The sequence below is a fragment of the Ursus arctos genome, unplaced genomic scaffold (assembly GCF_023065955.2).
Source record: "Ursus arctos isolate Adak ecotype North America unplaced genomic scaffold, UrsArc2.0 scaffold_1, whole genome shotgun sequence".
NCBI classification, from domain to species: domain Eukaryota; kingdom Metazoa; phylum Chordata; class Mammalia; order Carnivora; family Ursidae; genus Ursus; species Ursus arctos.
The window spans coordinates 56,453,793-56,469,290 of NW_026622763.1; the positions used below are offsets into that span (position 1 = coordinate 56,453,793).

At 40.9% G+C, this 15,498-nt stretch overlaps 1 protein-coding gene across 1 annotated transcript in view; it reads right to left on the reverse strand.

Moving 5' to 3' along the window:
* The window catches only part of PDE11A (phosphodiesterase 11A), a 358,008-nt gene that overhangs the window by 162,945 nt on the left and 179,565 nt on the right, over positions 1 to 15,498 (reverse strand). The window contains exon 6 of the mRNA XM_026492464.3: positions 13,154 to 13,286. Coding sequence (XP_026348249.2) covers positions 13,154 to 13,286 — 133 coding nt within the window. The remainder of the gene's footprint in view (positions 1 to 13,153; positions 13,287 to 15,498) is intronic.

Sequence of the window (15,498 nt, forward strand, 5' to 3'; positions counted from 1 at the left end):
GAATAAACCTTAGGCTGTTTATCAATTAAATAAGAGAGAGTTTTGTGTATCAAAAATTATTGTAGTTCCCCCAAAGAATTTTTTATTCTGGGGAGGTTCTCCCATCCCTGCCGAGGGTAACATGGAAACTTCCGGTTTGAGTAAGAGTGGCTGGAGTTCCCGGATGTGGGGAACACAGAAGTCTGAGCGAAATTATTCTGAGTTCAAGTTACAATTGAGATGGCCTTGGGAGAGGAGGAGCTGAGGCACTCATCTTGGAGTCATCAGCCTCTCGTTTGGATTGAGTGAGTAAAATCACCAAGGAAGAACTTGTGCAAGGAAAAGGCGAAAAGGATGAAAATTGCACCTGAGAGGACACAGTATTTTGGGCAGAAGAAAGAGGAAGGTGAGGTCAGTGACAGGAATAGAAAAGATATCCAGAGCTCATATTCGTAACCTCAAGGCTTTGTAGCATTTCTAAATGTGTGAGTACACTGCTACAACCTTTCTGGAAACAGATTTATTGATGTATATCCAGAGTCTAAAAAGTATAAATACCCTTTGACCCATCATTTCCTGTGTCTAGAAATTTATTCTATGGTACTTATTATAGCTATACACAAAAGTTTATATATAAAGGTGTAAACTGTAGCAATACTAATGATAATGCTATATTAGAAATAACCTGAATACTCAACTGGAGGGAGTTGGTTAAGTAAAGCATAGCACATCTATACAATGGAATATTATCCATCTAATTTAAATCATGTTATAGAAGAATATTTGATAAATGTGGAAAATTTTAATATATTAAGTGGTAATAGTGTGGGTGTCTGTAGGTGTACAGACACTTACATAAACATTGGAAAATCCTGGAAATATAACCACAGTAGTTCCCACCGAATGGTTTGCCTATGGGAGTTTTTGTTTCTCTACTTCTTTACTTTTTAGAACAGGTTCAAGTTCACAGCAAAATGAATGCAAGTACAGACAGTTTCCATCCCTTGCTCCACATATATACCTCAGCCTCCCCCACTATCAACATCACTCACCAGCGTGGTACTTTTATTACAACTGATGAACCCACACTGATACATCATTATCATCCAAAGTCCCCAATTTACATTAGGGTTTGCCCTTGACGCTGTACATTCCACAGGTTTTGACAACTGCACACTGACCTGTATCCACCATTATAGTATCATACACATTAGTTTCACTGCCCCGCAAATCCTCTCTGTTCCACCTGTTCATTCCTCCATCCCTGCTCAGCTCTGGCCACCACTTTTCTCTCCCAGCTTGACTGAGGTAGAATTGGCAAAATTATAACATGGTTAATGTGTATGTCATGATGATTTGATACATGTATACATTGTGAAAGAATTCTGCCTATGAGAGTTTTTCAATTACTCTTTCTGCTTTCTAAACTTTGGATAATGAATTACTTGTAGACAAGGGGGAAAAGTTATTTTCTAAATAGAACTAAAATGGAATAATAGCGTCAAATTTAGCAGAACAGTCAAATAGGATAAGCGCCAAACATGGGTTATTGAATTTAGCAACACAGAAGGTTAAATGAAGACAAAGACAGGCAAGGCAAGAAGGGGTGGGATGAGAAATAGAAGTCAAGTGGTTAGTTCTGGAGGAGAGGAAGGCCACACTGAGAGAGTGGAGCTGTGTTGATCCAACGCTAGAGGCTTGCCTGGGCTGAGCACAAGAGGAGAGGAGGGGCGAAAGAGAATGCTGAGAATGTCCTTAAATCATTCCCCTGCAGCTGAGGGAAGGGAGTGAAGCTGGCACTAACTGGCGATGAGAGTAGTGAATAGAGAGTGGAACGATCAGCATGCTTGATGAGCCCAGCATGAGGGAGACGGGGGAAGGAAGGACAGCAGAGTATGAGGGGCGTGAATTTTTTGATTTTAAGATCATTAAGGCAATCTCCTCCCCCCTGACTTGTCTATCTGGGCAATGCTGTTGTTTCTGGAAAGTTAAACGAATCCAGGTTAGTTAATATGACTGTATGAAACAGCAAGGGCTGGGAGCATATATCATCTGCTGCAGGGGCTGAAGGAGAAGAGATGAAGTCCACCACTGGAAGCACAAGACACCTGAAGAATGAATCCCAAACAGGTGAGGAGGAATAACAAAGGAAGAAGGGAAGAATCACCTCTGTTCATCACATAACCCCAAGTCTTCAGATTGTATCAGTCAATGGAGCTCAAACATATCTATTGGCCTCTTGACCCCGACCAAGTCACCGAAACTTTCTATGTCCCCATTTTGTTATTGACATTTCTCTCGTGTGCACCAGAATGTTAACACTGGCTGTCTCCAGATTTTGGCATTATAGCCAATTCTCATTTTTTTTTCCTTTGTGCTTTTTCTTATTTTCCAAGTTGTTTTATAAGAATATGTGTGAAGGGGTTTCAAAATTTGTAAGGTGTTTTGCAAATGTAAATATTACTAATATTGAGAGGAATACCTGCCCTCAAATATCTGCCCCACTGTTCCACAGGGTTCCTGAACGATCATTCTCAGTTTAAAACTCCCATCTTTAGAGTCCCAAATGTTAGACCACATGAGACTAAGCAGCCTTTCTAGAAGGCTACAGTTAAAATAAACATATGATCTGGGAGTGCCTACTTCTTTCCAATTAAAGATGTGTATACCTAAAAATTTTGTCTCATCTCTGTCCTCATTGGGTATTTCCAGTAAACGGATCTACTTGGAGCCATCAAAATACACTTGTTATATTTTCGAGCCTCTCGAAGGTGGTCAGTGGAAATGTTAAGTGAATCGGTACTATAACACTATTCTTTAATATTCAATGTGTTTCCTTTCCCTACGAAGATATGTACAATTTTAGTATTTATTTATTTATTTAAAAAAGTTTTTATGTATTTACTTGAGAGATAGAGATTGAGTGAGAGAGTGAGAAAGAGAGAGAGTGCATGAGCAGGGGGACGGGCAGGGGCAGAGGGAGAGGGAAAAGCAGACTCCCTGATGAGCGCAGAGCCTGATGAGGGGCTCCATCCCAGGACCCCAATGTCATGACTCGAGCCGAAGGCAGATGCTTAACTGACTGAGCCACCCAGGCACCCCACCAATAATTTAAAGCAATACTTTATCTGCCAAATGTCAATCTACCAGAGAGAAATTCTGGTACTAAGACAGCTGAGGGTAGAGACGTTCTGACGTCAGTCCCTTGATTTTTCTGAAACAGTAGAGAGGCAGTTTCTTTTTGCCTACCTTACCTACACATAGGATCAGTCCTAATGGCTTCTAGAACATACCTACCAATGACTCCTTGAATTTCTGACAAAAGTACTCCTAGAAAAATAACTGACCTTTGGGCTTAGAACTGAGGTATTGCTTCACCTCCTACGCAGCAAAGTCTGTTCCACTCTTAGAACCACAGGAACCCTATTTGTGTTCGCTCCCCACAGCTGCCTCATTCTATACCTTATTCAATTCTTAGTAATCGTCCTAACTTTCCTGACCTTCCTGGTCATCTGGAATTGTTATATCCACTGTCCAGTCTTCAAACCCTACTCCCCGGAAGGTATCTCAAACTAGCTTACACTAACTATCAGCGACTGAGAGATTACTGGTAAGCAAATGCCTTTCAGCAGATCCACAGAGCTCTATCCCTTAATGGTTTCAATTTTGCACATTTCCCTCTGTAACAGCAGCATAGCTGATAGACCAAAGGCGTTACAGGAAATAGACAATGAATTGTCCTGCTGGGCTAGCACTCAGCATCCCAGACCATGGGAGTGCTTTGCTATGAGGCTCTGACAGGCGAAATGGGCTTTAATGCCCGGAGCCCCATTATCCTTAAGTGCTACATGACAAGGGCCAGAACTACTGAGTTGTCTTCAACAGACTTTAGTAATAGAAAAAAAAAACCAGAGAAAGAATTTCATATGGAAAAACTGCATGGGATTGAAGCATGATGGATTTAGGGTCATGACACCTTTAGATTTAACTGTGTAACTCTAGGCATCAGCCACCCACGGCAGAGGAGATCTGGGTGCTGATGGGTTTCCCGCTGCTCCTAAATTTTAACAAATACATATACCACCAAACCATCCGTGCATAAGGCCTGCCCTACTTTTTAGTTATTTCCTGTCATCCCCCCCTTGCCAAACCTATCCTATTTAAATGTTGGGTCCAATTGTTCATTCCTGCTGCAGATAGAGAACAGACCCTGCATGTAATGGCTCTGAATATTCTCTCCATAACTATACAAATGGGGGGAAATACTAAATTAAGCAATAGAATATTATACCTTATAATGACTAAATAATGCCTTGTTGTGCATTAGTATGCTTGTTTTAAGGTATTCTTTTGAATCTAGTATGAAAAGAAGGGCAGAAAGCTTCACAGATAATGTACTAGATGCAACTAATTATTGGGAGTTGAATTCATAAGCACAATGCCAGCTAAAAGCAAGATCAGAACAACCATTTCAGGGTGACTGTGTTTGTAAATAAGAGTGTGCACTCTGAGAAGCCACCTGATTCAGCAGCAGCTCATCTGCAGACACTTTATATACCTGCCGTTGGGACAGTCTCAGGCAAAGAAGGATTTTAGGATAAAATCCATGCAGCACGCTCCACTGGCTAGGGCAATAGAAAATAACCATCTGAATTCCCCAAAGATATGGCAAGGCAAGTTAATTTCCTTAGATCTTGCATTATTTCAATTCTGGTTCTGAGTAATAATTTCTAGTTTTTAGAGGGCTCACAATAGCCTGGCAAAATATAATTTCACATAAGATATCAAGGGTCTAAAATTTTAAGATATCTTTATAATTTTGCCTGATTACAAAAAGAATGCAAATACTTGTGAAATTTTTAAGCAAAAATAAAATTAAAATCTCTAATCTTGCCATCTCTAGACATGGCAACTATTAACAGTTTAGTATAAGTTCTTTCTGACCTTTTCCTATGAATATATAATATGCTCATTCATCAATATACGATATATTCAACAATATATATGTTCATATATAACATAGATAAAATATTCAACAATGTTGAACAATAATGACTATTAAGTACTAAACATTGTTCCAGTTGTTGCGGAGACATCAGTGAGCAAAACAGACAAAATCCTCACTTTCACTGAGCTTACATTCTAGTGAGAGAAGACTGGTGGCAAAAAATACAGAAGAAATACAGAAATAGGTTACATGTTAGAAGGTGTTACGAATTACAGAGAAAAAATAGAGCAGGATAAAGGGGATTTAATATCAAGGTTGTCAGGCCTTACCACAGGTAATGTTTGAAAGATGACTTTAAAGAAGTGAGGATCTGAACGATGCAGATATTGGGGAAAAAGTATTTCAGCTGAGGGAACAGCCAGTGCAAAGGCTCTGATGTAGGTGTGTGAGCAGCAACACATTCTAGGAATAACAAAATGACCAGTGTGGCTGGAGTAGTAGGAGTCAGGGCTGGGGCCAGATAATGAGGTGCCAGATGGTGTAGGGCATTGTAAACCTCGGAAAGAATTGTGAGTTTGCTTTTACTCTATCTAGTGACATAAAGAGGCTTTGAAGAGTTTGTGAGCAGAGTTGTGATATGATATGACTTAAAATTTAAAAGCATTTGGCTATTACATCAAGAACAGAGTATAGAGGGGCAGAGAGTAAGAGGCTATGGCCATGAAATCGTCCAGAGATGGGGGTGACTTGGACCGGGTGGTAGCAGTTGAGTGGTGAGAAGCGGTCAGATGCTGGATAAATTTTGCAGGTAGAGCCACCTGGACTTCCTGATGAGTCAGATGTGCAACATAAGAGAATGATGCTTATAAAATTTATGTCATATGCATCAGGAAGGACTGAGTTGCCTTAATAGAGACAGGGAAACAGAGAGGAGTAGGCTTGGGAAAAAAAAGATTGTGAGCTCTGTTTTGGACATGTTAGGTTTGAGGGGTCTATGAGAAAAATATGTGTATATATGTACATATATCATTCTATTCATACTTCTATACATTATTCTATACATACTGCTTTGTGGCTTTTTTCTTGTGGACATTTTTCCATATCAGGACATATGGAAGGTCATATGGGATGGAGATATTTTATGTGGATGCAATTGTAGTTATTATTATAGTGTGGTAGGCAGAATTCTAAAGATGGTCTCTAAGATTCCCACCTTCCATCATCCACTTTGTAGAAATCTGGTATAATCCTCTCCCCTTGAGTATGGGCAGGACTTGTAAATATGACAGGATCATCACTTCCTTGATTAGGTTATGTTATGTGGCCGAGGGGATGGGATAGCCCTCTTGTGATTATGTAAGTCACTCCTGACATCATGTAAGCCTCTGTCACAGCCAACTGCAGTGAGATTCTCCTGTTGGCTTTGAGCAAGTGAGCTGCCATGTTGTGAGAGGGCCATATGGCTAGTACCTAAGGGCAATCTCTAAGAGTTGAGAGAGACCTTTTAGTAGCAGTCATTAATAAAAGGGAAACCTCAGTCTATAACTGCATGGAACTCAATTCTGCCATTACCCAGATAAGTTTTGAAAAGTGCCAAAATCCACATGAGAATGCCACCTGGCCAACACCTTGATTTTAGCCTTGTGTGACCCTGAAGTAGAGAACCCAGCTATGCCATGCCTAGATTTCTGACCTACAGAAACTGTGAGATAAGAAATGAGTGTTTGTCTTAAGTTGCTGAATGTGTGGTGTCTTGTGATGCAGCAATAGAAAATTAATACACATGGTGTTCTGTCAGTGTCTTCAGGAGCTGAGCGTGGGCACCCTCTTCCCAAGGAGCAAAGGATGGGTAAAACTACAAAACCTACCACTTACATGATCACCTGTGAACATGAGTGTTTCTTGAGCCACTATAAATAAAATAATCAGGTATATCTTTTCTGTCCTCCATCCTTTTCATGGAGGATGTAACAGAGTCTTGTAACAGAATAAACATATAGTGATCTTCATAAGGTTGCAGAATTTAAAGCTCAGAAATTTGGTTCTGGATCTGTGGAGTATCTTATATAACCATTCTGTCATAATTTTCCACCCATAAACCAAGGAGTTTGGCCTTAAAATCATGCAGGCTATCAAGCCCAGCAGGTGCCACTCCTCAGAGACAACTCAAACAGGCGGACAGAAGGCAAGTAATCACTGTGGCTTGCCCTCTAAGTTGCTCTGTTCCCCACAAGGAGGGAACTCCATTAAATATTTAATACAGTCACAAAGAGAATACCCAGCAGGTAGACAACTATGATTACTTGCCCCATAGCCTTCACAGCAAGTTCCTGGCAGCACCTGGATGGGCTTTATATCACATGAAACACATCCCTTTGTAGTTTCTATTAAAAGGAAGACCAACAGTTTGAAAACTGAGGTTTCAAAATAAGGATCATTCTCTCCCTGCATATCTTTGGGCAGAGTTTGTGAGGACTTCTCAGAAGTCATTATAAGGTAGGAAAGACACCGAAATTGGAAATCTAGTTTCTATTTTAGCTGTACAGCTAAGGCAAAGCCTGGCCGAGTAAATTCTCTCTTACTAACAGAAAATAGACTCTGGCATCATGAATCCCCAAATTGACAACCTTCCTGTGTTAGCCTAAACTGGAAAAGAAACTACCAAATGCACATGAGAAGACGTATTGGGGCTGGCACCCAGTTAGCGATCTAAGACTCCACGAGATGGTTCACTGGGCGAGTTACTCATCAGTGGCTGCTGGACAGTTTCATTCATGGAGAAGGGAGCACGGCCCTGTGCAATGCCAATGATCAGGAGCATCGTCTGGGCTCAACAGGAGAAAATGCTGAACTCCTATTGTGTTCAGCCATGGAGATTTTGGAGTTTATCTATTGCCTTAAGTGATACTGTGGTTTGAATGTAGGCAACGGGGTTGTGTTTGAAATATACCAGAGTAATTGGTTTTTCAGCTATATGTTTTAAAGATTGGTGGGTTGTTCGGGCCTGGATAGTGTGGCTGGCTCCTGAAATTTGATCATCCTTAATGTGCCTTGGTAATCTGGCCCCTGGATGTCTGGCCATCCTTGCGAAGAGCCAAGTCTGCATATTGCTGGCTACTTGAGGACAGGATATGGTGACCATCTCGCCACGGCAGCCCAAGGCCACAGGACATGCATTCAGCCTTCATCACCTTTGTAACTAATATCTGTTACTGTTCCTCCTCTGAGAAGACAAGGAGAGAACTAGCTGACTTGATAACCTGTAGGTCATCAGATTAGTGCCACCGTCACTTCTTTACTGTCAACAAACAATCACCCTTAACTCCCTTCTTTGGCTGGAGACTTTTCTCTTCCTTCCCCACTGAAGCTGGTTTGTCAGTAATCAAGGTCTGCTGGTCTGCCGCTCTGTGTAAAGGCCCCTCATTTTAGAGAAAATGACCTGCTTCTGCCAACCTGTCTCCACCCAAAAGAAGAAACTAGTCCTCAGTCAGATAAATATCTTCACTGATATTTATACAAAACTGCATCATTTACAAAATATTTATATAGAATTTTACATGTTACAATATATACGTGAGTAGTATGTCCAGGATGACTCAGCAGGTGAGCGGAGCAGAAAGGACAAAAAGGTAGGTCTGCTGGCCAACATTCACGTGCCTTTGTGGATAGAGGAAAGACGGAGTGGTGATTCCATTACCCAAGCAGCCCCTCAGCCTCTGGTCCCTATAGGAGAGACCAGTCAAGGAACTGAATTAGGAATCAGAAAGTCCAGTCTGTTCTGCGCCCTATCTTGAGGAAACTGTGTGGCCTTAGGCAAGACACTTCAGCTCTCTGAGTCTGTTTCCTCATCTGTAAATTAAAGAAATCTCTAATATTCCTATTAACTGAAAGTTGACACATCTACAGTATAAAACCCCAGAATAAGGCCAATCCATTTTGGGGTGTTCTATCCGAGGACACTACATTGTCTGATGAATTGGGGTCCTTCTTCAGTAAAGAAAATTCAAGTTGCCAGAATTAGCCATTGAGGCACTGAGAAATTTAGGCTAGAGACCAGCATTCAGGGAAATGTATTTCTGGCTGATTTAAGTTCATCATATAGATTTATGTTGAGAAAATCTGTAGGAAAAATAGGAAATGCTTTGAAAGGGATTACCCATGCTACCACTCTGCAAATTATCATTCTTGTTAACCAGCTTCAAACTATTCAGGGAAGTGAGTGAGTGTAGAGAACCAAAAAGCAAGCGCTTTTTCCAGGGAAGAAAACTCTGAGAGATACTCTACTAATCCTGGATTAAAAAATTATTTCCTTATATTCTATCAGTAATAAATAACTACTCAATTATGATTAGTGATAAAAATCATGGGCCCATAGCAGACCAAGAAGAGAGGACTCAAACCTTTGCAGGAAGACAACACAGTTCTAAAAGTTACCCTCTACCTCTAGGATGATTCCAGAATTACTTTTAGTGCAAGAATGAAGCAATTTCATTTTGTCATGACATTTTTTTTATCTTGAAGAAAACACTTAAAACATTAATAAAAAATATTATCTGAAATGGTTGTCTTTATCTTATGATCTACACCATCTTACATCAGGCTTCATGGGGAGAAGGTTGGAGCCTCTTAGCCTCTTGGCATCATGGCTTAGTCTGGAGTCTCATTCATTATTAACATAAACAGTTGACACCTGTCCCTGAGGCAAAATATACTTGAGAAGGGAGGAAGCCCAAGCAGATAAATAATTTTGCTTTTCCTGGCGTAATACATAACACACACACACACACACACACACACACACACACACACACTATAGCATACACACACATTCATAGGACATATCTACTAAATGCCTGCTTTTAGGCAGAATTCTCTCACTCACCTCCATCTACACTGATTAATTCCTCATCAATTTTTTCCCCTTAGCATGAGAAGGGAAACATAAAATAACTTTAAACTCCAATACCATGCAAAGAGACCATGTAAAAATCATATATAATGCATCTTCAGATTTTCAATTGAAATCTGGTATTAGCTATGTGGAAGATTGAAAGCATTTTAGGTGGAAGACCAAGAAATCATGTTGGTCTAAGTACATGCTTTATTTTATCAGAGGGAAGAGAGTGATTTCACGAAACAGTCACTGCTTAACCTACCACAGTTTACTGTCTTCAGGCATCGTTGCTTCTAATTACTGGATAAAAGCATGAAATTTTTATGCCCAATCCCACAGAAGTAACTGTTGCACTTTTGCTCAAGAGTCCACACTGTTCTTTTTATAGATCAGTGGAGCAAGCTGCTTTATTAGAATGGACTACAAGCGAAGAGAAAAATGTAAAGTGGCTGTATCACTAATCCGGAAGAGATGTGCTAAAAGTCTGCAGACATAAGGATATGGTATATCCAAGATCACTAAACTGTAGGAGCAGAAGTATTCTTGAGATATTAATTGTGCTTGCTATATGTGCTGTTTTCCACAAGGAAGAAAAAAGAGCAATGATTGGACAAGAATTTTTCCTTCCCTGATGAAGGCAAAGACATTGCTAGCCTATGACCCAGCATGTCATTCTCCAAGGTAGAGACACTAGGAACACTCTTGCACGTGTACACTTAGAGACATGTACAAGAGTGTCCTTAGCAGTTATGTATGTGACAGCCAAACATGGAACCCAAATGTCCATCAACACCATAGTGGATAAGTAAAGCAAGACTTATTCATACAGTGGAATACTTGGCAGCAGTGAAAATAAATGAATGAATTGCAAACTCACATGACTCAGGAACACACGTTGAATGAAAAAGCAAGCCACGGAAGAATACATACAGTATAATTTAATGTATATAAAGCTCAGAGGCATGAAAGATATAATGATTTATTTGGCATGGATTCAGACATATGCAGTGAAACGATACAGAAAAGCAAAAGAATGTTAAGTTCAAATTAGGATAGGGTTACCTCTGCAGGGAAAGAAAAGGGGAAGGGATTAGGGAAGATCTGTACAAAGATTCATAAGTAATAATCATGTTCTTTTCTTAAACTGGGTAGTGCGTGTTTACAGCCTCATGTTTTGTTATACCTTTACATATGGCTAATTAGTCAACTTTTTAAAATGGTATAATTTGTTGATTCTTTCTTTTCCCCAGAATTTGACTTCATGATCCAAAGCTAAGAGCAGGGTAACAGTAATCCATAACAAACTTAGTACTAAAGTTTGGGATAGGAATCAACCATGACCCATTTACATCTAATCTAATATGATGACTTGGTAACAAGGAATTGGCAATTAATAATTTTTCTGCGTATCAAGTCTTTCAGTTTGTTCAGCTATTACTGATTGCTTCATAAAACTGTGTTTAGATATCTGTTCTTCAGGATTCTCTCTCCAGAAGCAAGGAAAAAGAAACATGGCAAAACACAAAACTTCATCAAATCAGTCCTAATCCAATCGCGATGCTGAAGTATACAAACATTGACCTCTATAAATTATTTCTGCTCTGCCAATCACAGAACCAAGGTGGTAGTATTTTCTCACAAAGGAGGACAAATAAAGAAGCTTTAGACTGTGTACTTTCTCAAGGAAGGTAAGCCAAAGCTCAGAAATAATGCGTCAGAACTGAAGAGAGCTAGAGGGTGGTCAGGGTTGGGACAGCCAAGGGAGCACGCTGCAGAGACACCCAATCCGACCCGGAGTTCATGAAAGGATTTGCAAGGTAGGAGCAGCGGAGCTCCATACTCAAGAATTAATAGAAACTACTAGAGGACATAGCCTGGGGGAAGAAAGCTCCAAGCAGCTACAGAGAGGTGGTAAGTTCTGGGGAATTAAAAATTTCCCTGCAGAGATCTGCAAAGATGACGTGACGGAAGTTTGAAGTTTAGCTGCAGCCTCCTGAGACATCATGTCCCACTCCAGGCATGGGGCAGCACAGGGCAGGCCTGAGGAGGAGGTCTGTGGAGTCTGGAAACTGGGACTTAATCCCTGTCTGTCTCCAGAGTCATCATTTCAGCTTAAATGTTCAGTTATTATTGCTCATCTATTCTCTGTGCTGTAGCCACAGAGGTGATGTGATCTTTCTAAAATACAACTCTTATATGGGGCGCCTGGGTGGCTCAATCGTTAAGCGTCTGCCTTTGGCTCAGGTCGTGATCCCAGGGTGCTGCGATCGAGCCCTGCATTGGGCTCCCTGCTCAGCGGGAAGCCTGCTTCTCCCTCTCCCACTCCCCCTTCTTGTGTTCCCTCTCTCACTGTCTCTCTCTGTCAAATAAATAAATAAAATCTTTAAAATAAAATGAAATAAAATACAACTACTGTATCTCCCTGATTTAAAACTCAACTACTGGCTCCCCATTGCCTAGAACAAATACCCCAACTTCTTCACGTGGTTTTCAAAGTCTTAGCAATCTGGTCTCTGCTTCCCCCTCCAGCCTCATCTACCTGGTGCTTTCCACAGTGTTAACTCATCTCAGCACCCCAGCCCCTCAGCCCCCATGTTCTCTCAGCTTTGCCTGGAACACATCTCCTCACCTTCCCTGTCAAAAAAACTGCTACTCTTTAGATCTTAGCTTGGCAATCTAGAATAGGAAACGTGTAATTTATTGAACACACACACACACACACACACACACACACGTATTTTATAAATTCATGTAAATTTATCTGTATGATACTGTACTTAGAATTTAAACATCTACAAGTCAGAATCTATATTGCTTTAATATATTCTGCACAATGTGCCTACAAAATTAACATTAAACAATAACACAAACCAATTTACCGTTTCTTGGGAGCAATTTTAAAAGACATGGTAGTTGTCCTAGCATCTATTGGGAAATAACTATGTTATATACACATTTTTATTGATAACTATTTCATAGTTTAATATAAACTATGTTTAATATAAAATGTTCACGAGTTAATGCATGGGTACTTGTATATGGGTACATTTAACATAAAATGTATCCAATTGTAAAAGAGCTTCAAACTAATACATAACAAATAGCTCTTTTGCCACAAATCAGTGTAGAGAGGAGGTTTTTGTTACTCAACAGTAGGCAATGCTAAAAATCTGATCACAGGAGAAAGATGCAAAAAAAAAAAAAAAAAAAGATTGCCTGTAAACTCAGGGGCTGCTGTCGATCTACATGATGTCCCTCTTTTGTTTCAACCAGCAAACCATCACCAGGGTGACAAGTGAACCTTAAGGCTGCAACCAGAGAATTCCTCTTACCTCGGCATCAAAGCGAGGATCCTGGTAGGCATCGCTGATGTTCACCGGAAGGCCTGTGGAAGCCACTAGCTCAGCAACACTGTTATTTATGAGCCAGTCGGAATATGATGATTTCTCCATGCTTTCTTTGAAACTATCAAAACCAAAGCAGATAGTAAGAAAATAGAGACACATAAGTTTGCTTGAAAGCAAATCTCATAAAACTATACTCATAGTAGGATTTTCTATCCCCCTTAAGAAGGGATAAGTGACTCGAGTCACGGAATAGCAAGCTAATTATCAGTAGCTACTTCAAAAAAAAAACCCCAAATTTACCTGATGTAATGTAAAATAATCAAATCCGTGGGAAGAAATACTAGATTCTCTATGCTCCAGAAAACAACTCTAGGTTGTATTTAGGCCAAAGCAGACAGACATAAAGTAAGTCATCATGTAATGACCGAGATCGGCAATAGGCTGCTAACATCACAGCATAATAAATCCCACTGACCTCCCCAGTCCACTTAGCTGAGCAGACTGGACGTTTGACACAGGGAAAAATTAACCCCAGAACGGGGAAAAAATCAGGAAATAAATAAGGAGTTTACATAATTTTAAAGGCAGCAAAAGAGCAGATCTAGACCATGCGTAATCTTAGTAATTATGTACCTATTTTGTAGTATGTCTCAGAGTTTCTTAACGAAAACACATTTTGTGAACTTTCTTTTGTATCGCATTCACTACAATCATCAAATTTACAGAAATGGCGTAAGAATTAGTAAGATTCCCTATTCCCTCCCTCCCTTCCACCATTTCTTCCCCAAGTACGTACTGAGCACTACCAGGAGCTATGGAAATGCAAAACTGAGTACTGTTCAAATTCGCGATGTCAAGGAAAATTTTCGTGGAGGATGTGAGGTTTGTGACGTGGCAGGTGAGAACTGAAATTACATAAATGAATGCAAGTGTGCTGGGGCGATGTTTTCCAAACCACACCCTGTGGAAGCCTAGGTTCCAGGACACGTGAGTGAGTGTACCACAGATGCCGCATGCGTAAAGAAAATACTAAACACTGTCACTAGTTGTTGTTACTATGCAACAACGTGCCGCAGTGTGGAATCCGTGCCACCCTGAGGACCAGCGGCACGGAGAGGCGCCCAGATGCATGAAGAAGTGGGAAGCACATTCTTTAGCACCATCGGTAGGTGTCATCCGTAATGACTGCTGGTCTGGGTCTGGTGAACGTAACATATACTTGTGATGTTAGTCATCCCTTCTGGCATATTAAACACTACTAACACATCCATTTATTCGCTTTGGATCTCTGGCTGAGGAGTGGAAGTTTTACTAAAAAGCAGACCTGTGTATTTCTCACGTGGTGCCTAAATCAAAGAAATAAGACTGAGGATTTCAAAGATAAGATGACGCCTTTCTTTTCTACAACAAACAAAGGGACAACAACAAAGTCCATGTTTTTCTTCTTTGCTACATTATATCTGTGAGAAGGGACATTTTATGTTGTGCTGCAATGAAAGCAAAATACAGGAGGAAACATGGTAATGCACCTGACAGGAGGATCCAGTAGGATGAAGCCATTCGTAAGCTTATAAAGGAGTGTGACTGAATGCTGCTCATTTCTTGCAGCGATTAATTGGTCTGTCAATTCACTCTGTGCTGTCTGTGTACTTTACGCCATTCTACAGTTTTTAAGAAGTGTTCTGTGGTAAAACAGTTTGGAAAGTGCTGAGCTAGAATGTGCTGGGCAGAAGAGCTGCTGCTGGACCCTGGGGATGAGGGAAGAAGCTGAGGGAAGAAATGGTTGGGGCAGGGAAAGGTGAAGGGCCAGTGGTGAACACCCTAAGGAAGGAACCAGTTTCATCAACAAATGCGAAAACCTTGAAGCTGGGTCTTTCAGGGTGGGCAAGAGTTCAGCAGGGAGAGACTGGGGGTGGTGAGGAGGAGAGCACCAGAGGAGGAGGAAACAGCAGGAACAGAGACACAAAGGGAGAAGAGTACAGGGTGTTCTCGGAACACTGAGCAATCCTCTTTGGTGGGAGCACAGGATCCATGAGGTGGGGAACTAACATGAAAAGAATGTCAGGGCTTAAAGGTGGCGCCTTTGACCACGGGGCTGAAACCTTAGTCACAGGCGATAGGGAGCTGGTGTAGAGTACGGAGCAGCGAAGTGACATGATTGGAACTGTGATTTCAGGAAGGTCAATCCAAGGACACAGAGAAAGAAAAACTGGCTAAGAGAGATGAAAGGTAGAGCAGCCAAGTTGTGCAGGTGGGAGGTGATGATGCCGGTCCCTCAAGAGGGCCTACAGAGGACTCTGTGGGGCTGGGTGGGCAGCCGGTGTGGCTTA